This window comes from Pungitius pungitius, chromosome 18 (genome assembly GCF_949316345.1).
Source record: "Pungitius pungitius chromosome 18, fPunPun2.1, whole genome shotgun sequence".
NCBI lineage: Eukaryota > Metazoa > Chordata > Actinopteri > Perciformes > Gasterosteidae > Pungitius > Pungitius pungitius.
In genome coordinates, this window is record NC_084917.1 from 9,062,964 (window position 1) to 9,088,166 (window position 25,203).

Genomic DNA, 25,203 nt, shown 5'->3' on the forward strand with positions numbered 1-25,203 from the left:
TGATGTGATACACATAAAAATAGGAGGGGGAGGGGGGGGGGGGCGAGTAATTAACCAAAGTTTTAAGATGTCAAATGTGGCCCGAAGGCCTAATGTATGTAGAAAAAAGAATACTTTGAACTTTTCTTTCTTTGAGTTGTTGTTTTTCAGCCCTGTGAGCATTTGTCGTGCCTTTGTTTGACACCACAAGCTGTTTTGTTTAGATCAATCTGCTTCATCCTACGCAATATGTCTTACTGTAAGTCGTTTTTCACCAACCGCCAAGTCATATTCCTTCCTAACATATTTTTGGCAATAAATGTTCTTGATTCCTGATTCCTGATATGATCCCAACTGATGCTATGGACTGGGAATATGCAGCTGGCAGCTGGCAACCCCCCCTCCCTTTAGAACCGCCACATAATAGTCGCAATCAATATAAAGGCCTACTTAGTGCAATATTAACATCTGTGAATAAAGTTAAAAAAGCAAAAACAAAAAAAAACAGGATATACTTTTTTCTCGCTCATTAAAATGAGTCATGGAGAAACCACTGATCCCTTTGACCTCGTGCGCATTTCATTTGCTCGCAGCCCTTCCCCTGGCGGCGATTACCCACGTGGTCCCGTTAATCTGAGAGGGCGCGCGTGTTTACTCATTTCTACCATGGGAATAGTCGTGCCTGTTGCTGTCCTGCCGTGCCAGCTCGAGCCGTGTGCTCCCGGAGGAAATCATCCCTCTCATCATTCGGAGGAGACCAAAAAAAACACACACACGCGCACACACACACGCGTGCACACATACCAAGAGTATCCCAGATGCAACAAGACGAGGCTCTACGTGGATAAGGAAATAAACCGGGATTTATCCTGCACGGCCAGAGGAAGTAACTCTACGGCGCGTCGGGCAGTGCGGTGATTTGCTTCTCAGCACCTGTCTCCCCCACCCAGACCCCACCCAGAGCGTCCGGCAGACCGTCACCACCGCGCCACCAGGTGCGCGCCGGAGCGGACGCAGCGGAACCTTCGACTTGGCAGAGATGCTCCCGTTGCCCCTGGGCTCGCTGCTCCCTGTCGTCGCGGTGGCGCTCCTCGCTGTCGTTGAAGGTGAGATCCAGGAGGGGTGGGGGCTTTGCGTTGTGCTGCAGCGGACCACAGCAGCGTCCTGTGTGCTTGTTTTACAAGAGTGTAGTCGTTGGTGTAATCTCACATATGCGTATTGCTATTTGTTCCCTTGCATTTCAAGAAGGCCCACCCAAAGGTGCAACTACTGTGTGCATCAGGAGGAGAAGTGCCCTCACGATGTAGAACCACTTCAGAAAAATGTTCACGTTGGGATTTTAAAACTATTCGGATGCATTGTGTTCGCGCGGGGGGGGGGGGGGGGGGGGGGGGGGGGGGGGGGAGGTTGACCTTTCCTATGTTTGATGATTTCACGGCCGCTACCTCTGTCCATTTCATTGTCCGTTTGTGTAAATGAAAGGGACAGCATGCTCTCCAGTGTGCATCGGGAAGCTTCATCTGGGGGATTACAGAGGCCCGGAGCTGTGCCTGCAAAGCTGTTTTCTCTGGTTGTTTAAAGATAACCTGCACTGGGAGCTACCAAGTCACAGTAAGCTGTCTGTCTCTCTGTGATACGGATATCACGGCAAAGACTACTTTTCAGAGATGGCCTGCGTGTGCATCTGCACATGGTGTCACTGTGTGCATGTTTCTTTTACGCCTGGGACAGATGTTTCCCTGCTACTGTGGGACTCAGCGCAGCTGTGCTCTTAATTTGTGTCTAAGCGACAGCATTCTGCCTTTGATATGTTCTCGGCGTGGGACCCATGAATATTAAGGGAGGCCTTGTCTCTCAGTCCAGTCACAGATGCACGGCCTGTTGTGTTGAACTCACAACTACAGTAGTTAGAATATTTCAACAAGTTCTTCTAATGCCACTGGATGGTTAAGGGGATCCAGTCAGAAGTCGCCAAATATGATAACTGATCAATACACATGTTCCCTGATGCGCAGCAGTATACCAACTAATTAGGGATCCAAGAACAAAGAATACTGTGATCAGCGGTCCCCCTACCATTACATTAACCAAAGGCACCCCCCTTGAAGGTTGAGTTCATTTTGTTCCATTTCATTCTTTTACATGGCGCCATATCACAACACCAGTCATTTAAGGTTACCTTGTTCTAACTCATATTTACACACCTTCTGGCTCTGCGTGGTACAATCCCCGGCGAGGGTCCGCCCCGATGCGCACACACACAAGTCCATTCGCCACTGCATGTTTGTGCCCCCCCGCCCCCCAAAAAGCGAGGTAGAAACACCGGTGATGTGAATGTGTGAGGATGCAGTCCACACTAGAGAAGTGAGTCGTGACAGAGGACGGATTTAAACGAGATGAGACAGTATCAGCCAATCTATAACTGTGCCTGGTTTCTTTATAACAGTGAGCTCATGTCCCAATGTTCCCTTTTCTCATGTGAACTGAAAGTATACAGACATCCATCTCCTGCTTGACATAGTAGAAAATATCAATAAAATAGACTAGTAAGCACAAACCACTTCCGAATAATAAAATGATGCTGCTGTATGAAATAGTCGAGAATTAGGTATCAAATCCTTTGATTATGTTGTTTTAATTTCCTTTTATGCCTAAAATATAGTATAGTATATAGTATAGTTCTGGATCGTCACAAAAATGTAATTAGTTGAACCTTGGACCTATTTAAAGGGTCTGAGAAACGTCAATGCCACAAATTAGACTACGACTTGTTCTCATAGCTCCGTGAAAACAGATCCACGGCAAAAGATGGAAAATATTCCATAGATTTTCAAACCAATCACCTTCGTATCACATTTCTTTTTACTTTTGGTTTACCTTTAATCTGCAGGCTTTATGTGAATGTGTACCTGCCAACACCTTCTTTGGGCTTTTAGTGTCCTTTTAGCATCAGTGTGATTGCCGACTGCTAAAAACAGTTTCCTGTGTGTATTTATGAATACTGCATTTTTAATACCAACATAGACATGTGTATTTTTTCAAAGATTGTCCTGTGCCTGTTAAAACAAACATTGCTTTACATACAGGTGTATTGCTGGGTTCATTCACACCATTGCGTAGGTTGTCGATGTAGGTATGTGTTTTAGTGTTACAGAGATAACTACAATTGAGCAGCAGTGTGTCATTTGGATGAACACTTAATGTGTGACTTGTGGATTTACTGTAGTTGTTACCATCTGGTTATTTAGAATGCCGTTGGAGGCCGTGTCTTTCTCAATCCATCCAACCACACTGAGCGCCATCATTACACCGTTCTATCGGCACTATGCAGAAGTGAATCACTTCAGGAATAGTGTGATTTAAAAATGTGCTCAGCATAAAACGGCGACAAAATCCCTTCATGTTCTTGGTTACGCACGTTTTTGATGGTCCCATGAAATAACGATTTCAACGCTCTAGTAATTCATTTTAGAGGTAATTGTATACATACATTCCTAGCCCAGTTTGTGGATGCACTCTTACAATTAAAAGCCAATCATTTTCATGCCTTACCCTTAACTCTCCTGTTTGCCCCAAATTCTTTTGTTTTTTTTCCTTTGTTCCCCTTTGTTTCAGGGCAGCAACTACATTGGGAAAGTGAACGATACCCAATCCCCTTGGTTTTACCGCCTTTGGGCTTCACAAGATAACCTACCTGCCCGTACAATCTCTCCTTGATCCCCGTTGCACCCGACTCCCTCCATCTTTAAACCTTCTCCGGCAGTGACCCTTTTGTCAACCCTTGGTCTTTGTCCTATCCTCATCCAACGCTCCTACGTCGAGTAACTGACTGATTTCGTAAGTGGCAACTTTATGCATCTTAAATGCAGATAATGATAAAAAAACAACAACAACAGTCAAATGTAGAGTTGAAGCAGCGGTAAAGTTAATGTGCTGACCTCTCTTTGCAAATGTTCCCCTCCCAGTTGCTGAAAGCCAGAAGGCTGCAGTGGATGCCCCGTCGGCAGTGTATCCCGCGGTCAACTTTCAAGTCCTCAATGTGGATCATGTGTTTCTGAGGCAGGGCAGTCCCGAGTCATCCAGGAACTCCAGCCTGAAGGCTCAGACTCAGTATGTCTTCATCACTGGTAAAGGCGGTGGGCCCCTGCAGCCATCTGTCAACGCTACATACGGACCCCTGAGCGTAGATGCCCCTATTCCCCCCGACCTGCTCCTCAGCGGGCGCAGGATCCTGCCGGTCATCCTAGTCCGAAGGGTTCGTTCCTCATCCCCCGTCGTCAAGATTCTCTTCCACATGCCCGCTGAAAATGACCCGGCTGCGGGGCCAGCAAAGACGGGCTCCGGAGAGGACAGCGGCTGGAAAAGCGCCGGAGCCAAGGCGAAGGACAGGGCCCACTGTGTGACCGCCTACGCCTTCTGGGAGACCAGAGAGGTCCGCGGAGCGTGCCTGGTGTCTCCAGGAGGATTCTGCGTGGCACAGCTTCGCCCGGAACCGGCCTGGTTCAGCTCGGCCAGCCGATCAGGCAGCTCCAGCAGGGAAGCGGGAAAGGCTGAAGGGGTCAAGGGGCTCCAGGGGAACCTTGTTGAGGTCTACTTCCAGAGTCGCAGGGATCGGACGGGCCAGTGTAACCCACAGGACAGCTTGCAACGCATAGGCGTGGGAAAGGGACGGGGCACCGGGGGATCGGGGACGCCCATGAGGCGAATAGGAAGTGTCAATCTGCTCAGGACTCTGCCGGGGAACCCCACCTTTTTCCGAGTGAGGCTGGGAGGCGCCGTGGTGATCCAGACCTCCTCCAAGCCCCTGAAGGACACCGACGTCGCGACTTTCTATGTCTTCCTGCCGAGCACATCCACCCTGGAAGCTTTTACTCTCAGGTGAGCTATCTTCACTTTTCAAAGACGTTGTTTGACATTGTGGGAAATATGGTTGTTTGCCGAGCGATTTGGGTTAAAACGGAGGGTTTAAACCAAATCTGAATGAATTCTGCGTGTTTGTTTTGCACGGATTGTGGGGATGATTTTGCCTTGAAGAGCTAAGTAGTTAGTCTGTAAGCCCCAGTGTGCTACATCATGCACCTTACACTTTGTTAACAAATGAACTGATTACACTGAACCACAACATCCACATTACACACAGTAATGTGCCATCGTCACATTTTGGTACTACAGTACCCGGGCGGTTTAGCTTAAGATCATTCCCGTAAAACATTAAATGACTCTGCTGAGTTTGAAGGGACCAAGAGTTAAGGAGGAGACACATAAAATTTAATTGAAACATATGAAGCAGAAAAAGGGACTGAAACCAAGTTGAATCACCGTGATGAACAGTATATTTGAGTATCTTCATGAATGATAAGCTCCATGCATTTAAATGGTTACTTAAGGCACTTGAATACTGATGGGGGTTCGCCACCGAGGCCATTCAGTAAAATGCTCGAGTGCCAACATGACTTGTGTTGTTTCTCGGTTTTTACCGGCTTCATAAACTACTGACATGTTCTATCCTGTCTACTTCAACTTCTCAGTTAGTGGGGGAGTTATGGAGGGCACTCTTCCATAAACAGGGAAATAATTGGCAAATGATTCACCGGTTTCCATATCTCAACATCCCACTAACGTTTCAACAAGGTTCTCTGGGCATTGACTTCATAAATAATGCATCTGTTTAACAGAGCAGGAAAACAAATAAGTAACATCTCCCTCACTCTTGTGGTTAAAAGTGAAGTCAATATGAAAGCAGCCCAGACACACCGACACCAGCAGTTCAATCTGTTTCAAAGTTTACTTACTGCCTTCTAATGCACATCGCTCAGTAGGGTAAAATTGTTCTTATCAGAATGGCTCAGATCAGTAAAGTGTAAAGCCATTGCAGAGAGGGTTTGCATTTCCTTTGCAGTCTTTACTCAGCTTAATGTTTTTCTTTTTTTTTTTTTAAACGCAAGACAAATTTTTCTCTTAATCCCATGATTTAGTGATATCATGCAGCAAACAACAAACAGTAATCTGCAGCGGGATGGAGGCAAAGGCAGAGAGATGTGACGATGTGTGCATTAATCCAGGGACGCACGTGGGTGACCTGCGGCTGTGTGTCTGTCAAACCATTGTCATGCATCACGCTGGCAGACACATGCCCTGCATGCGCAAACCCAGTGACTGGGTATGGGGCTCGGTTGACATTGTTAAAATGATGTAAATAAGATCTGGCGGAGAGACGCTGACCCTTGGACAGCTGCTGTTGTTTGGTTTATTTTGGAGGATTAACTGCCCCCCCCCCCCCCCCCCCCCCACCCCACCTGGTTCCCCAAACTCTGACTCGCCGACGGCACCGAGAAGTCCCAGAGAGCCGGGTCAATGATTTCAGGCCGGGCATTTCTGACCTACAGCTACATCCAGAAGGAGATTGGACAAGAGGAGGGGACTGAGTCCAGCGGTTAAGTCAGAGTGGAGGCCAGCAGCGAGGAGCTTGGCGAAGTGATTGATTCCTCCTGGGAGAAATCCCTGCTCTACTTTGCTCTTTGGCCCAAGATTGAGTTCACTCTAGCAGGGTTAGGCCAGATAATCTGCGGCCCTGATTGAAAATGAATCAAGAGGTTAACCCTTTAGGTTAGAGATGATCTGGGCCCACTGCCAGGATTAACCATGGAGATCTGTGTGTGTGTGTGTGTGTGTGGGGGGGGGTGCTCGATTTGCATGGTCATCATACGCACCTGTACAGGCACCTTGTAAACACAAAATGAGTCAATCAAATATCATATGTTATACGATAGGCACAGGTCACCTGGAAAAAGAATGGAAGCAAGAAGTAAGGCGTAAGGCGAAGTAACACATTTACAAAAAGAAAAAAGGCCTTCATCCACGTCTGCATGAATATTCATAAGTGAATAGGCAGAGTTTGCTAAAACGTCACCAAAGAGTCGTTACTTTAACCGGTCGATAGCCATCTGCCCCCCCGCCCCCCACAGCTGTGGCCATGAACTCTGGGCAGCGACTGACAAAGACAAAGAGGCGAGGACAGAAGTGGCCGAACTGAGGTTCCTTTGTGGGGAGTGTCTCCTGTCTCCTCGAGGGAGGCGGAACTCGGTGATCCAGGAGGATTGTGGCATTGAGTTACTGCTCCTCCACAGGCAGCAGGAGCTCGTTGAAAGGGTTGGTAACCCCCCCCCCCCCCTCCCCGGGGAGGACGGCCCTCAGGTGCTGTTGTCACTGTGAAGCTGAGCGTACAAGTAGCAAGAAAAAGAGTCAATGGATGGAGGAAGTTCTGCAAGATCATATTAGGAATAAATAGAGAAAAGACTTTGTTTCATGGCGGTTTTCAAATTGTTCTACAGCTAAAGAACAAACGTTGATCAGAATTAATTGTTGTTCATTTTTAATGAATCAACAAAACAGCTTGAAGGATCAGTGTTATTGAATTGTATTTGCTTTCTTGATCTCCCTGCTTGCACCACTCAACACAATTATACATCCATTCAAATTGTAAATAGAAAAGTAGATAGAAAAAGAAATTTTCCCTTGGACTACAAAATTAAGATAAAGATCTTAGCAAAAGTGTGTCTTCATCCAGCAGTCACAATTCTGTGTTTGTGTGCTTTTGTGTGTGTGCTCTCGCTCGTTCACACACTGTGTTTTTCTATCAAACAACTTTGACCTTGAGTCTGCCCCAATAGTTATTGATCCGTCTGGCTGCTTTTTCATTACAAATCAGTACTTTTACATGACCCTTATTGTGAAACTAATAGAATTGTCTCGTCCCTCAGTTTTAACGGGATTCAGCTATTTAGATTCTTTAGATACAGCTATTTAGATAGTTATGCTGCTGGAATTAAAAGCTACAGGTTGTCAAAACAGGGGGAGTTAGAAATAGGTCGTTGTATAAAATCCTTGAACCATTACCGAACAGCAAATTGTGTAAAAGGAAAAGGAAGCGCTTATACAATCCTTTCCAAGTGAAATAACCTTCGTTCGGGGTATATTCATTTAGCATATCACCATGGGGCGGATGATCTAGAGGGCCGCTGCCAGAAAGAAGGCACTTCTAATAAACCCAATATTTGTGCCTTAATGTGCTGAAGGCAACAGCAGAATTTGTGGCAGACACAATTAAAAGTTTCAATGGGTATATTTTTTACTTTTTGTTTTTGGTCTTGTTCTGACAACAATCCTCTCCTCGCGGCCACAGTCTATAAAACTAATACACAACGTCATCGAGGTGGAGGTTTTTCAAATGATCCTCAGCGTTAATACCCTGCCGACAGAGCAAATGCTGAATTCCACATGGAATATTTGCAGCACCTCATTGACTCCCAGCAATAAGGAAATTGGCCGTTTTTTCGGAGACACACAGTCTCACAGTCTCCAGCAGAGCCGAGGGAGCCGGGTGTCTGCGAGATTAGTGATTAATTTCATTTCCAACTTGGAGCAGAAGCGTTTTGTGTCCCTCAATTCACTGTTGAGCTTAATACTGCATGACCCTGTCCGATGATCTTCAGCGGAGAGACATCTGATTCAGAAAAACAAAGGCATGGGATTTGTTCGACCTCCAGGACTGTCTGGTTCATTCACATTATTTACGATAAGCCCTCTCTGTCTGTCCTTAGCCAAGGGATGTTTGTCTGAATCAAAAATCTGATTAACTGATTCCCAGTTGTCCCCGGGGCTAATGGGAATAAATACCCCTGCTAATTCTCAGTCTGACATTGACAACTGAAACCAGCGCATTCAAATGAAACATGTGTAATTATTCACTTGTATCCAATACAATTCAAAACACGGATGGAAAAACACGGTGAACATGTTCAACAAAAGATATAAATGTTTAATTGTGGAGCATTATTGTCCTGTGTTCTACTGAGTCCTGGGCAGCTGATATTGCACAATATGATTGCGCAGTAATGACATGTTTGCTTGTGTTCAGAGAACCGCTAAAACCACACAGAAACAGAGCACAAAGACTTTCACACAAATCACATAAAACCTGCGTTTGCTCCAACTGGATCCCGTCCTTCATTATTTTTTGTATTCGCGGCAGGGCGACGGTGAAAGGCGGCCTGGCGTTCAGTGTGGCGCGGCCCAGTGACTCGGCGCTGTGGGACATCGCCGTGGAGCCCGGCAGAGAAGCGACTCCCAACACTGTCTCCGTCGCCTGCCAGAGGAAGGCTGCTGTCACCGCTAAGAGGTCAGCCACAGCGCACTTTCTCCACATTGATGTCACTGGTTGGTGTCTCTGTGTATTTTCTGACATATCAATAAACTCTTCTGCTACCAGAAAGAAAATCATTCAGTCATCTCTAAAATAGATCAATTCAATTTTACATTTAACAGGGTAATGCATCATTTTTGGCCCTGGACATAGTGATGTAATGATGATTAAGAAGATAATGTAAAGTGAACACAATTTAGTTTTTTTGTGTGTGTGTGACTGCATCAGCTTTCATTGTAGAAGACAGGCTTTTATCAGTAGAGAAAAGAGAAAATCGGCATTAAAATAAAATGGGTTTCATGCACTCTTGGTTTTTACAGACCCTTCTGTGTGGAGGAGTTCTTCAGTGTGCACTTACAAAAATCTGCAGGGTATTACAGTGATCCTGCTGGAATGAGGGCAGTGTAAAAACATCAGAAGGAATATCTCCCCAGCAACATAAACCCGTTTAGAGAAGTTATTTGTGTTTTTTTAATTGACAGTCACCAGCTGTGCTTTGATTAGGATACAGTGAAGAGGTTAATGAGACACTGCGATGTTCAAAAATAAAAGATGGATAATTGGGGTTTCCTATTTGCAAATCTGGAAGTTCCTTTTGATTTAATTATATTTTCCTGAAATACCCCCTAAAAAAATCATCTCGTTCTAGCCTAACTTTTCATTAGATATTATCTATATTTATTATCTAATTGGATATAATTAAATTATTATTTCATATTGTAATTTCCTGAAATACATAGTAATGATTTACCCAGTAGCTGTCAGTAGCCGGTGGGTAATTTACTAAAAAACTAAATGACTGAATTCCCATTAGTTATTATCCCCATTCTGTATGATCCCAAAAATGGGCATTGTGACTAAAATAAAATGTAATTGAGCTCTTCTGCCTCTAATGACTTTATTCCAAATGAATAAAGCACTTCCATTGCATGATATAACTGCTACACACCAGCCGCCACCTCTGCCCAGCAACCCCCGGCCCCCCGGCCCCCCGGGCACACGCAGGCCGCCCGCCGCCCGACCCTCTTATGTGTAATCATTCACAATCACGGCCACGTTATCCAGGCTTAAGCGCTTGCACGTTCAGAAGGGGAGATTAGGAAGGAGAGATATTCCAAGTTGTGTGTCCCCCACCAGGAAACACACACACACACACACACATGCACGCATGTCCACACACAAGTGCTCCCACCACTGTGTTTGAAGTGATGATACTTTCAGGGTTTTAAAATCGCCACTCAAAGATAGATTTTCAGGAAAAGGGGCCATTAACCCCTCCCGTTGCTTTCATCCACTCTCTTTGCTGCAGCACTTTCTGGGTGAATCATTTCAATTATTTGAAAAACAGTCCGTTTTATCTCAGAAAAAAGAGATGCGACAAAAAGAAAAAATGTTATAATTGGACTTATTTTGGCAGGATTTCAAGTACACTTGCAAAAGACACACATGACTTCATATGAAATCATTAGCAGGATGCTGTCGATTTTTTTTTTTTTCGGAAAAAAAGTTGAAATGCTTTTCTTGGCAACATATTCATGACAAGATTGATACTTGTAGTATCATATACTTCTTGTCTAAATCCTGTTAACAGAGCAAATAAGCTCTTTTCCCAAACATTTCCATTCTTAAAAGTGTGAGGTTTTTTTATAGTTATAGTGATTGTTTTATCAGTAAGATGAGTCAGCCGAAGTTTTATTTATTCATGGAGGATCAACGCGGTATCACTGACCCTCTGTGAGCACCAGGAGAATGAAGCCATCAAGGCAAGAGAAACATGCAAAATCCTCATTTTAAAGTTTTCACTTTTCTATGAATCTCTAACTAGTCCAGTCCAAAAGTCATAGATGCACTCGAGCAAACTCCGTGAGCTCCTTCAGATAGAGCGTCTGTGTTTCTGTTTGTTTTTTGTATGTATACGCTTTTCAATATTTATGATTTTATTTTTTAAATGGGAATTTTAGTCGTATTCTGTAGAGGTTCGTTGTTTTGCTTCTTGCTTTAAAGTTTAGCTCCACTTCAAAGTGCCAAAGCTCCATTGACATTCTGCACTTTTCCCCCTTTTGATCTGTTCCTACTGGCAGGTACTCTCTCCAGCATCAAATAACATCACATGGCTTTTCTTTGACAATCCTTTGACCAGAATACTCGAGTGGTTCAAGTCTCTGCTGGCTTGCTTAATCTTCCTTCCACACGCTCAACTCGTTCTTCCATCAGCTGATTGAAATGAGGCCGCTTCTGATTCGCACTGACTTTTGTTTTCCACAATATTTCTTTTACATTTTCATCGGAGGTATCTACGCAAATACGTGCCCCCCCCTATGGCACAGGAGAGAGTTCACAGCTCATCTCAGATATGCATTGAAGGATCTTTGTTTCTTGACACCAGTTTCCTTTAAAAACAAGTCAAATATGAAAATAACAATTATTAGTAAGGATGACATCAAATGTCAACCCGCTTGTCTTGGTTGTTCAACTGCATCGCTTCTTATATTGTGACAAAATAATCCTTAAAATCAAACTCATTTAACTTTTTGGACATTTTGGATTTCATTTTTCCCACTGTAGCTTCCTGAAATACATGGTAATGATTGGTGGGTGATGCTGGCTTGTTGGAGTTCATGGTGTCGCCGACTTTACGGAGTCAGGTCACCGACTCATGAACTAATGAATTTGACTTCTGTTATACTTCCCACAACGAGCCACTTGTGGCCGTACTCCACAGCTTGCTTTGACCTGTCTAAACTTGTTCTATTTTAAAATGCTTTCTCTCAACAGGGGTCTTGTGGAAGTTTTACAACTGGACTTTGTGCCAAGAGATGTTTCCGAGCAGGCTGAGAGCCAGATGATCTCCTGGCGTCTGGAGTTGCCAGGGAACGTGAAAGAAGTGGGCATAATGCGGATCTACACCACCCAGAGAGATTATGTGGGGCTGGCACCTCTGGTCATGGTGAGGACAATACTGTATCTGTATTCATTTCTGTGTTGTTACATTTACTTGAGGAAATGTTCACTCATTTACATGGCTGTTTACAACCAAACCCAATTGTTATTTTCCACCATTGCTTTTCCGCATTGCAGAGTCTGATTTAATTGAAATGACCTCGGCCCGTTTGCAAAGACGTCTCGTTGTCGGTGATGCTCGAACATTTCTTTTGACGCTTAACTGCTATGTTTCCCTGTCTAAGAAGCCTTTACACTTAATGCAAACATCAGAAATGACGAGCTACAGTAGCTGCACGTCTTTGACAGGAGATTCGCTTTGCAATTTCATGCTGCAATAATCAAGATGCATCAAACATACGTCTCATCTCTGTCAGCATGTCACATGAAGACAACACAGACATTTTTCTCTCTTAACTTTGGAGTGAATGCGCTTGTTTCCTATGAAGGCTGTGGCTCTTTACTTTTCAAGTAAAGTTACTGTGGCTTTATGTTTATAGCAGAACAAATTACCATTACCGCTCCACCACCTCAGATATAAACAAATTAAACTGTACAACACTAGAAATGTATTTAAATAAATTGCTTCCATAAGTAGTGAAAGGAAGTGAAGGAATTGCATTTTCTGACTTTTCTTTGTAGTGATTGCATGTTACTCCCATGCTAATGTAGGTGTAACATGCAAGTGTTCATCCCTCACATAAAAAATGTTCAACAATCTAACATTTGGACTCACTGAATAAACATTGAAAATGAAGGTAAAAATGTATACCAAGGTTTACGACTGAGTATAAAGATAACAGATTTAAACCACAACGGAACTACTTGATCACTCTGAGCCCGATTACTGCAGAGCGGAAACATCGGAAGTGGAGATCTCTCTGTTAGGCGCTGCCAAAACCACAGAGCGCTCATATGGCCGTCCGATTTTCTGCTACCCGCGATGCAGGAGCTTATGTTTGGTTCGGTGTCGCAGTCTGAACTGGAGCATGTCCTTTTTCAAATTGCGGTCAGCAGCTGCCAAACCAACAGAAATCAGAGTATGAAGCTGCTGGGGCAACATCTGCCAACATCTGCCAAGGGGTTGTCTTATCCACAAGCATCGGTGGGGGGAGGGTGGGATACGCTGATGACCCAGAGCTCCTTACACACACACACACACACACACACTGTATCTACCTATAATAGATTTAAAAAGACCTTATCAGAGATCTGGGAAACTGCAAAAATCCGTGTAAGAATAAAGCTACATCAGGCCTGATGTTTAAGAGCTAAGCTGCTGCTAAACATTGCTTAAAGATGTACTGTATAAAGTAGGAACATGGATAGTTAGAGTGTTTATCAACTATATTGACTATTGATAATATTGATAAAACGACACAGCCAAGGATTTATTTGGCTCACACACCTCCAGGTGTGTGAGTTTGCGAGAGACAGGCATGCACTGCATGGATCATCCTAGAGAGATTTTTTTAGCCCATCTGTCCAGCTGTGCATCAGTATGATTTAAACGAATCAGGTTTGTGATCCAGCGAGTGTTATAATCTCTGTTAGTCCTGCTACAGTTGCACTTGGCCTGCCCTCCCTTCCCCCACACAGTACATTTTACAGCGTTAAAGTAACACTTAAAGAGATGAATTTAACTTTATTGCAGAGTGTATTTGGTCCCAATCAGAATTGGTGTTAAATTGACATTTAAGAGTTAAATTAACTCTAAATAGAGTAAAAATGTAACACTTCTTAACGCTGTATAGTGTTGATCAAATTTAACACATACAGGTTAAACAACTCTGGTGAGTGTCACTCTAATTAGTTTTCATAATTCTACTCTTCTGTGATAACAAATCAACTCTCTTTTGAGTTAAATAACGATTTTCATTGACACTATATATCCAACCATCTAAAAAAAATCCTTTATACAGGGTGGCTGTAGCCAATTCCAATCCCAAGAGTGACGGTACACCCAGAATTGATCACCAGCCAATCGCAGGGCTAACAACCATTCACACATCTATGAGCAATTTAGAGTTACTGTGAATAAACAAATGCAGAGACGAACCCAGCACCTTCTTGCTGTGAGGTGACAGAACTAACTAACTCTACCAATAAGATAACAGCACTGATCAAATTCTAACTATCCATTGACCACTGCTCAGTGTCACTGAAATTTAACGCTATAAAAATCCAGATCAGTTAGAAACGAGGTGAGGAGATGGTCGGGGCTTTTCAGAGCACTTCTGACACCACCTGTTTTAACTCCCTTAATTAACACCAACACTGGGAGGCATTTTACTCAAAACTGTTGGTGAAATAAGTCTGAAAAAGTCAATGGACTTTGACACTGCATACTGTGGATTTTACTGTGAATATGAAAAGTGATGATTTTAGTACTTTTTAGTACTATTTCTGAACACAATACAGAAATACTTGTTACAAGCATATCCGCGCATGTGTGAAGCTGTAACCGTTGCGTGGAAACTGACTCAAACGATTTGCTGAATAATTGCCTTTAATTGTAGTTAATTTTCCGTCAAACATGCAGTGTCTAAAGCCTTCGTTCTCCTATATACTTTTCCCCAAGCAGGCTAAACGATTAGCCCAATTACTGGTCCCCAAAGGGCTCAGGTGGTAGAGCATCACAAGGTCCTAATACACCAGCATATTCACGTCTATTTTTAAGAAGATGAACTATAAACTAAAACCTATAATAATGCGCCAGTAAGTTTGTCCTATTCTAATCCACGTTGCCCTCCTTTCTGCACAGAACACCGATCTCCTGAACACTGCTGTGCTGACGGGTGAAACGGTGTCGGTACCTGTGAGAACGCTGGCTGTCGAAGCCGATGGTTCAGTCACCGATGTGACCAACTATACCAGCTGTAGGTCTACAGAGGAGGATGTCGTCAAGGTAAACCATTTCCGAAACATGCTTAATCAACCGGGATCCAAACACTCACCGTAATCGTTCCTGTGGTGCTTGTGATTGTATTTGCTTCATGTCTGCACTAATGGAAAAGTACATCGATTTAGCATTTGCAATTGGGCTCATGAGGCACCTTGTTTTTGCTGCAGAGCAATTGCACTGGCAGTATTATGGAAATGCTTATATACCTACGTTCGAGGTGAGATATTTAGTTTCATTCTACTGCATCAGTATGCACAGATAATACAAAATTGCACATTTTGATTCCCCAAAAAACTACAACTAAGTTTTTTATAGCTCCCAACAAAGTAAATAAGAGAATTTCCCTTTCCAATCATACTTTTCAGGTCCATCTTCAGTCTGTGTGTGTGTGTGTGTGTGCGCGCGCGCGTGTCTTTGAGTGTGTTGTCAAAGCATTTTGGATAAAAGCAGCCTTTTCCACACGACCCTCCAGACTGAGCCCATGATCCCAGCGTTCCGTCTGTAAGCTCGCTCATTTGACCTTTTATTTAATGGATCTATGCTACTGGGACAAAGAGAAGGGGACGGAGGAGAGCATATCAGAGGAGAAGAAAAGGAATTATGTGATTTTCCATTAGACGACGCAGCAGCGGAGGCGGTGTGCCTGCCTGTGTTAGCTTAAGAAAATGAGAAAGAGACAAAAAGTAAGGGAACTGTATTATTAATACTTTTCTGCATCAGCAGAGGAATTTAATCCAGTTATTATTGTGTTTTAAGTGCCTTGAGTACCTTTTGAAGCGCTGTACGAATAAAATGTATTAATATTATCTATGATAGGTCTCTCACTCCTCTTGCAGTTACTGCCCCCACTTAAGAGCAAATCCACCGATCAGATGAATTAGGTAATGATGGAACTCCGTTTAGCTTACATAGGAATGCTTGTGTGAAAGGGAGAAGAACAAAATCGTTGTGTGGGTGCCTTTTGAGCTCTTTAAAGAAAACATGAATTATTTTAAGTATTGAAATGTCTTCCCCCTCGGGGGCCACAAACAATCTGACATGGTAACATAATAGGACATTATGAAATCAAACAGACAGCCATCTGCTAAAAGCAAGTTCCATATCCTCTCTCTTTTTGTCTGTGATTTGGTTCCCACCGACCCCTAAATCTGTATTATTTAGTAAGTTTAGTAAGATTCAGCAATTGTTTCTGCTAAAACCAACCAAAACAATGGACCGAAAGTTCCTATTTGAGTCGCATTTCATTATTTTTATTGTTTCAGCTTTAACTGCAAATCTTTACACGGTTATTGACCATTTAGAAAACATAAAATACAGCAACAGACATGCAGAATGGTTGTGTGAATGGGGGAGAGCGAATAGTTGTCTCTCTCGATGTCAGCCTGGGATGCACGTCTCTCGCCCCAATGCCAGCTGGGACAGACTCCAGAGCCCCGCCCACCTTCTAACGACATGCAGTGTAGAAGATGACTGACCCACAATACTGGCAATGGCAGATGTTCAAACTCAACATGGAAAAAACTTCTCATTTCTTTTTAAGAACTGAAAAAAAAACCACTGTTAGATGAATTAATTCATTTTTAGGTTTTGATGGTGTATTGAGCATTTCTAAACACACAGCTCACATGTTGACTGAATCGCATGGTGATGGTTTGAAACATGTGAAACCACAGGTAGTTTTAAAGTTTTAAACTGTAGGATACAGGTTCACTTTCATCATCATGTCTTAGTTAGCTGGGGGGAAAATAATCATGATTTCAGTTGCTTATTGAGTTCAGTCCATTGAACCATCTACAGCTCATGCGGTGGCAGTGGAGTCATCACAGATTTTGTTCCATGCCAGGGGGCATGATGGGAAAATGACTCTTCTCCCTCAAGACTTCCTCAAGAGTTCACGTTGACTTCCCTTGCAAGTCATTCCTGCCTCTGCCTCTTTTCTTAACTTTTTCCCACCTCCCCCTACTCAACCCCCTCTTTCCAGAGCTACACTCTACTCTCCAGTCTAGTGCCCTCCAATTACCGCCGTGGAGCTACTGGTTTGTTAAGATAAGTGAGGCGGCAATGGAGATAGGCCTCCAATCTTAAATAAAACACACCGACTGCTGTGTTTCACCTCATTGCTCTCACTGGTGGCGGGAACTGCAACGCTCCCACCTACCACTGAGCACCACAGGAACCGTCAAGAGGCGGACGTAGTTTATATTCCGCTGCGGTTTCATTGAGACCCGTAGTCGTGAATTTACATGACATATTGAGAAACACAGTAGGATTCAATGGCCAGACTTTGGGAGTTGTTAAAAATGTATAAAATGTGTGTGTGTTTGTGAGGTTTGCAATGGTGCCTCAGTTTAGTCTCTCCTTGGAAGTTTATACTAAAACTTTCTCATTCATTTTCCATTGGGCTTCATATGGAACAGAACCTGCTGTTTATTCCTAATGAGATAGCTAAACGACATGACGTTGCTTGATTCGACCTTTCCTCTTCCTCTTTTGTTCCTCCCCTCTCTGTGCAGGTGTCAGAGCGATGTGAGTACGTGTACGTCAACGGGAAGGAGACAATGGGGAGGAGGAGGGTGATGCTCAACTTTACTTACGGTTTCCTGAGCGCCCAGCTGGAGATGAGCGTGTGGATGCCCCGCCTGCCCTTGGTAATTGACGTGGCCGACCCGGAGCTCAGCCAGATCAAGGGCTGGCGAGTCCCAGTTATTACAGGCAGCAGGAGGTAAGGCCGGGCCCAAGATGTGTCAAAGAATTGCATTGCCATACCTCAGTTATTCCTAGAGCTATTATGTTGTGTTAGCACAGCACATTGCTATTATACGGTGTACTCTAGAATAAGTTATAGTAGGCATTGGGGGGGGGAGGCAGGATTTTGGACCCTTTTAATGTATTAGTTTTTCCATACTTAAGTAATGCTACTTGCATAGTTTTTTTAAACCACAATCTGGGAAGGCGGAAGTTTATTTAGGACAGTCTGTGAATGCAAGCCATTGCATGCGGACAATGTCGATCACATCAATGACAACGATTACAAGCTAATTCATCTTAATCACGCGTTTTTTGATTAAAAATCACAATATCAATTCTACTAAATGTATACAACCCCCCGTGACTCAAATCCACACCAAAAGGGCTATATTTTTGTATGTTTAGATGTGTTTTATGTGGCTTTCAATCGTCAGTAATGGTTATCGTACAGATGGACTCGCCTCCAACAAAGGGTTGCTCGAAGCCATTTGTAGTTATGACAGGAAGTGCCACACTCGATCCAATCCTCCCACCTCCACCGCTCCTTTCACTTCTGACTGCAGTCTGACTGGCTGAGTCACCTGAAGCACCTCAGTGTATTTTTAACGCATGCCGTTGTTGCCATCTTCATAAATGTTGGGTTATGCAGTTGAACCTGTGGAGATAAAAAGGAGACAGCATCAGCTGCCACTTAGGGATGCATAAGTCTCATTGTGCCTTTGTGAAGTTTAAACATTTCCATATTGGTTGACACAGTTTTAGAGGGATGTATATTCAGCCGTATGGTTATTTCTGAGTCATTTTCTTTGTTGGCAGGGTGATATTGAATTGGAAAACAACAAATAGAGAGGTGTGTTTCTAATATTAGTCGGTACACTGTCAAATGAGTCAATCATAAAAACATCCTGCTTGTGTTAGGTGCATTAGTGGGGAAAAAACTGTAGAGGCAACACAGTTGCCCTGGAGACAAAGGTTAGTGGAATTTCACTCAATACTTACAGTAAAGTCATTATTTTTCACTCAATACATATGATGATGGTAAACTCATCTCCAGGGTCAAAACTCTTTGTGACTTTCATTTCCTAAAACATTCAATACCAACAAACAGATACTGGGAATAGGTCACTGATGTGACATTTCTACGGCTATTGTAACTCTGCAATGCTCGCTGTGCACTGTAGTGTCGGATATGTGCGTTCTTTTTGGCAGAGGAGCAACTGGTATTTCTGTCCAATCATTGGTGACTTAATAGACTGGTATTCAACTTTGGGCTGACTTCTGTTTACTTTGAAACAGTGGATTCATGAAACATCCTCACACTGGCTTTGCTTTATTCTTATTTTCTTTTCGTGTTGGTATAATCAGGCAGTGAAACTGTATGCTTTCTAGGAAAGGAAACTTTCTAGTTTGATTTAATCTGTTGGTTTTAGATGGATTGAAATACACACCGGGAGTCAGTTGATACAATATTTGTTAGATCAATTCTAAAAATAGCACAACATTCTAGCTGCTTGGCTCAACCATATAATGGTAAAGGGTTATCAAAAAACACATTAAATTGAATAACTGTGGCAAAGTAAAACTTAGTAGTAAGAAATTGCAAAATTGCAATTAAGTAAAATGCTGATGCTAACGATCCTGATATTTCAAAGACTTTGAAACTTTGAATCAAATCAAATATAAACTAAATTATATATGTAACTTTAAAAATGTTCAGTCTATTCCAGTAGGTGGAAGCCTGGTAACGCCTCAATAACCTACATAGGTGCTAGGGTGGATGAACTTATTTAATTCAAGCAGCATCTCCACCCCATGTAAAGCTCTGACCTTAGGCTATTTAATAATGATGTTTGTTTGGACTGTAGCTCCTGACAGTAGATCTCTGCCTGCAGAATGAAAGCTCACCCATCAGCCCTCCAGCACACCTGTGGTGCAGTGCGTGGTAGGCCAGCTGTGCTTACGATAATTACACAGAATGATCATTGCTGAGGGGTTTGATGGTTCACAGCTTAACCTCTATCACCCACAAACAAACCAGTCAGCCGTGGGATCCTGGTAAATCCAACTTAAATTCATTTAGAAGTAAAGGTCACTCTGCAAATGTTTTGTGCCTTAAAGGCATCAACCACCACACTGCTGGACTCCAGTATTGTTCCTGAATTATCTTATCTTAACTAAAAGCTTTAAAGGTGCTTGTCAGCTAATTTTGTAACGGTAACGGCGGGACAGAACCAGGCTAGCTTTTACCCCTGATTCAAGTCTTCATTCTATGCTAAGCTAACTACCCGACTTCACATGTGTCGTGTGTGTGATTATCTTTGTGTGTCAGGTCAACGTGGGACAGCGATGAAGAGGAGGAGATGAGGAAGGGAAGGGGTTGCATGCTGCAGTACCAGCACTCTACACTCAGGGTGCTAACACCGTTCATAGCCCGGGCTGACGGTGATGTGCCCACTGACCCGCTTACAGGGGAAGAGCCTGCTGATTACTTCCTGGGTCCAGACTGGCAGGTAAAGGAAAAAAATATATAACAGTCTGACCGAAGCTGACATGCTGGCACATAGCAGCACTCCGGTTATCCAGTCTGCTGGACTTGTCAGACAATGGATCAAAGTTTCTTCTTCGGAAAAATTACATCAGCTAGAATATTTTTAGCACATTATTGCAGCAGCTGATTTTCTTTTGATTGGCAGGTGGATGTGACCAAACTTGTTCGGTCCACTCTGAAAGTGGCAGATCCGGATGTAGCCAGAGTGCAGGATGGGGTGGTGCTGCAGGGACGCGCTGTGGGCACTACTACCGTACAGGTGAGACTGTGGCTCATGTGTGCGTGTGCTTTAGCGGCTGCCGTGCGTGATGATCATGTACATCCAACTGCAGTTTTCCCCCTTTTGCAGGTGCTGTCCCCGATGACGTCATCGGTCCTGGCAGAGAGGAGCATCAGGGTGGTGGATGATAAAGTGAGCGTGACGGAGCTGGGGGTGCAGTTGGTTTCTGGACTCTCTCTGTCCCTGCAGCTCAGCCCAGGGAGCAACAGGGCCATCGTTGCCATGGCAACCACCAGGGAGACAATCACGCAGCTCAAACAGGTAAGTAACTGGAAAATTGTAAAACACAAAGCATTAAGGTGTTGGGCAGAGCGCAGCTGTTTGTGATGACACTCGTCTCTTTTCAGTTACCAATTTTTAGCCTCGGCACATAAATGTGAAGGACCGTTCAGCAGGGTGTGAAAATCAGATGGCAAAGGAAAGAGTTGTGAATTCAACTTGCAATTACAATACCGCGTTTGCATTTTGAGGAATTTGAGGTGGTTAAGAGTGAATCTTAAACCCTTTTATTGGGATTTTGAAACAGTGAGGATTGATTTCTGGATTTTTCGTGTAATGCCGAACATTTCCCACTTTCTTTTAATTACCAACTCTCTCTCTTTGTAACTGACATCTTTTTAAATTCATAGACTTTGCTTTATATTAGGGAATGCTTACATAAAAGCAGAAAGACAAACTCTGAATTCAGATTACAACAGTATAGGCTGTAATTAAATATCTACAGGGTTACAGACTATTGTGTTTTTTGAAAGCATTGCTAGTGTAACTATTTATTTTGGCACCGGAAGTAAACAATTATCTTGTTGCATTTATACAGTATGTCAAATAGGACTTTTGTCCTGCAATCCTGCCTTGTAAGTAAAATTATCTCCAGGAAAAGGAGAAACGCTGCACTGTGCCTTGGGGAGGAAGTTCTATTACATTTGTTAGACCATTAATATACTTTTAGAAATCCAAAGCTCTGTTGGGGAAAACAGTTTTGTTCGTTACATTTTAAAACATCTGACTGTGAAAGCGCTGTTAGATCTCTTGCAACAGGATGGTTCTCTAAATTATTTAGCGGTAACCACTAGGAAGAATGAACCCCACAAACAATATCCTGAAAAACGTAATTGTGTAACACTGTGAGTCCAGGCTTCAGGTGACCCTTCAGACTTATATCAGTGCGATGCTATTCATGTCTCCTAAATGTTTGGTTCCTAGCAAAGTTCTATATTCCCACTAATGTGAACTCGTCCGTCGTTGTGGCAGGTCTGGACCTATCAATTACTAACTATTGGAACAATGCCAGAACAAGTGACCAGCCAATTATGTGTGTGACGACAAGCTGTTAGTGCTCTGCTCAAGGCCATCCGTAATGTATTCAAATGCAAAATATAGGTTACGTCTGTGGCGACCCAGTGGCTCACATTAGCAGCAGGAAATAGGTCATTGCGTAATAATGTGATTGGATTGGCTCTTAACATGACCCTTGTCGCAAAACTTTTTTTGTTCTTGTTTCAAAGGACTTCCATTATACCCTCTTTATTCATTTGGGTTAAATTATATTTCAGACGCTAACTTCATAGCACTATAATCTATGGAACAATAGCACCCTGCTGAGTGTAATCATTAACAGATTAGCTTAGCCAATTTAGTGCTATTAACAATCATGGGAATACAGCTCTCACTGCAGGCCAAGGGGAGAATACTAATTTTCTGTGTTATAAACTGCTTTTCTACTTTCTGTCACACTGTCAGGAAGCGGTGGTCAGCTGTTGGCTTCGGTTCAGCGATGGCACAGTGGTTCCCCTGGAGCTGTTTGACCGCAGCGTCTACTCCCTGACGGTCTCCAGCCCAGACGAGGGGGTGGCCGCGGTACGCCGCACCCCGCAGTCCACTTTCTTAGTGGCGCAAGGTGAAGGTCGAGGCCAGGGGGCGCTAGTGAGGGTGGAGATGAGGATCTGCGAGGAATGCCAGAAGTCCAAGAGGAAGAGCAAGTTGGCGGTGGGCACGGGGCTCGTCCGGATCAACTTCCGGAGCAGCAGCAGCAGGGCCGTAGCAGGGGAGGGCGGCGGCAATAAGGCCGGCGCTGACGGAGGGAGAGATTCTGATGGCGGCGCGTCAGAATTGGTCGGAGAGCCCAAAACGACCCAGCGCGCCCTCGTAGATGGGGATGGGCTTAAATGGTCCTTGAGCCCAGCGGGTACCCCCCTTCCAAAAAAGCCCATGAGGCCGTACGCCGTGGGAATTGGAACCACAGCCCGACCTACAAGAAGCGACCCATTCACCGACATTCCCGTGACTGCCGCCCCACCCAGGTTGAATACACCACTGAGCACCGCCATATCTAAAGGTACCACAGTGGGTTTGATTAATAAAAGGGAAGGTCAGAAAAGAGGTTATAGAAACATGCTCGACAGCCCCGATTCACCTTCTAACAAAGACGTTCCTAAAGCAGAAGTAACACCGAAGAGGGAGCCGCCTAAATCTAAAACGCCGAAAGTGGACAGCGACCTCATTACGACGTTTAGGGCCATGTCGAATGTGGAAATCGGCACGTACGCCTTGGCTGGACTCTCCTGTATAGCCATCCTGGCACTTCTGATCAAATGTGCGTCGAATAAACTGTGTTTCCGGGGTCAAAAGACGGCGTTACAAGCCGGCCCGTCACCCACGGGGCACCCGAAGGACCACACGCACGACTGGGTGTGGCTGGAAAGCAACAGCGAGGGCATGCCCGCCCCGGGTGCCCCCGCCCAAGTGTCCACGCTCAAACGCGAGGCCCACCGCCCCGCCGAGTCGCACCATTCCGTGGACTCGATCGGCCGAGGCAGCATGGAGTGCGCCCTGCCCACCGTGAGCGCCGCCGCCCCCGAAAGAACTGCCACGCTGGGCCGCAGCAGGAACAGCTCCCAGCAGCAGCAGCAGCATTTTCAGGGAGCGGCGATGAGCCCCATGGCGAACCGCTCGGCCACCTTGCTGGCCAGGCCACAGCACAGTGAGCCTCTTCACTCCCCCACCAGCAAGAGGAACCAGGTCCAGTTCACCACCTTCACCACCTTGGACATCAAGCACTTGGCGGCGCTGAAGAAGAACGGGGTGGACCTGAACTGGGCGAACCAACAGACACTGCAACACCAGACCCCCGTGAAGGCCCAGTCCCCTTTACCTGACATGCCGTGGCCTGTAGTCAAACCTCTAGGAGAGCCCCAGTGAGTGTGTTGAGATGTTTCCATCTGTGTGTGTGTGTGTGTGTGTGTGTGTGTGTGTGTGTGTGTGTGTGAGAATGATTGAGTCAGAGGGAGTGACAATAAAGTGACATAGACAGCTAGTTCAGGTGTAGATTGTCTGAAAGAAGCTGGCTTTTGTTTTTTGGATAAAAGATAAATCACTTTAGAGGCTGTATTTATTGAGATTAGATAAAGGATATTTTATATTAAACTGTGTGCTCTGTAAGCCTGTAAATACATTACGTAATCGTGTACCCATCAAGAGCAATGATTCAAAGCTTTATTTTATCCTTAAAAGTGAAAGATTCTTGTATCTCAAAAAATGTGTGCTCTCAGTTGTAAATACAAATAAATATATAATATTAATTATTTCTACATTTTTAACTCAAAACATGTGGATTTTCATCTCCTTTCTGCAATTGGTGCCCTGTAGAAACTGTTCCAGATATTGCTAGTTGTCGAGCTAAATGCACTTCGGTAAGGAATTACTCTTTTAATTATATTCTTTTCCAGCCTTTTGTACTTTTTTTCTCAGATTCCTCCAGAGAATACCTGAAGAGTCTGTGCAATTTGTCAGAGAATATGCAACATTTATCAGGTTATTTGGAGCAATCTTTCACTGCAGACATCATTGGATATTTATTCAAATCAAATGCATGTTATGCAAATATAGTCTGCTGTGTTGAAAGTGGACATTGTTTCTCAATTTTTTAACAAACTTACCTTTGTCTTTGAGGCCTGCTTCTACAATCTGAATAAATGTCTAATCTTGCTCTCCTGACAGAGAGCAATACATATTCAACTGTAAGATTTTTTTTTAGGTGTGAATGTGTGAAATGCCTTTTGCATGTAAGAGCCTCCTCATTTTTGAATAGAATGTGGTGTTTTTCCTAAAAGATCCTATCAATAAATAACAAATGGATACATGTATTAAAATGGAATTGAATTCAATCGTTGTTTTTAAAGCCTTCAAAATGTTTTAGTGTCATTCAAGGGAGAGCACAGTGAACGGTTTGGATTAAAGGCTAAAGCTCTTCTATGAATCAGTGGGATTTGATTATGTTTAATCACTGTTGAAAGTCATTTAAGGCTGATGTCATCATTCAGTGAAATGCCATCCTGACAGCAACCTATTTGATGCGTCCGCCCATAATGCTTTTGCACAGAAAAACTGTCTCACAGCAAGAGAAAGATGGGAAAAGAGAAAGTGACTCTCATTTTGTGTATTGTATCAGTGTCCCCTCAGAACTACAGGTATTTGATCAACGGCGGAGGCTCTCGCAGGATAATTCACGGCTCATTTGTCTCTCTTTCTTTCATCCTCCCTCTTGTGTCTCTGCGGTGACCACAGCTACACCTCTTCAAATGACATTCCAGGAGCTGTGATTC

General features: G+C 43.9%; 1 protein-coding gene across 1 annotated transcript; it reads left to right on the top strand.

Moving 5' to 3' along the window:
• Positions 1–955: 955 nt before the first annotated feature.
• On the top strand, positions 956–24,686 carry si:dkey-1d7.3 (transmembrane protein 132D). Its single transcript, XM_037483792.2, has 10 exons — positions 956–1,085; positions 3,945–4,857; positions 9,011–9,157; positions 11,957–12,128; positions 14,886–15,029; positions 17,540–17,748; positions 20,104–20,284; positions 20,468–20,581; positions 20,672–20,863; positions 22,343–24,686. Exons 1-10 carry the CDS (start codon positions 1,019–1,021, stop codon positions 23,798–23,800), a joined length of 3,597 nt encoding a protein of 1,198 aa, XP_037339689.2. The 5' UTR covers positions 956–1,018; the 3' UTR covers positions 23,801–24,686.
• The last annotated feature ends 517 nt before the right edge of the window (positions 24,687–25,203 follow it).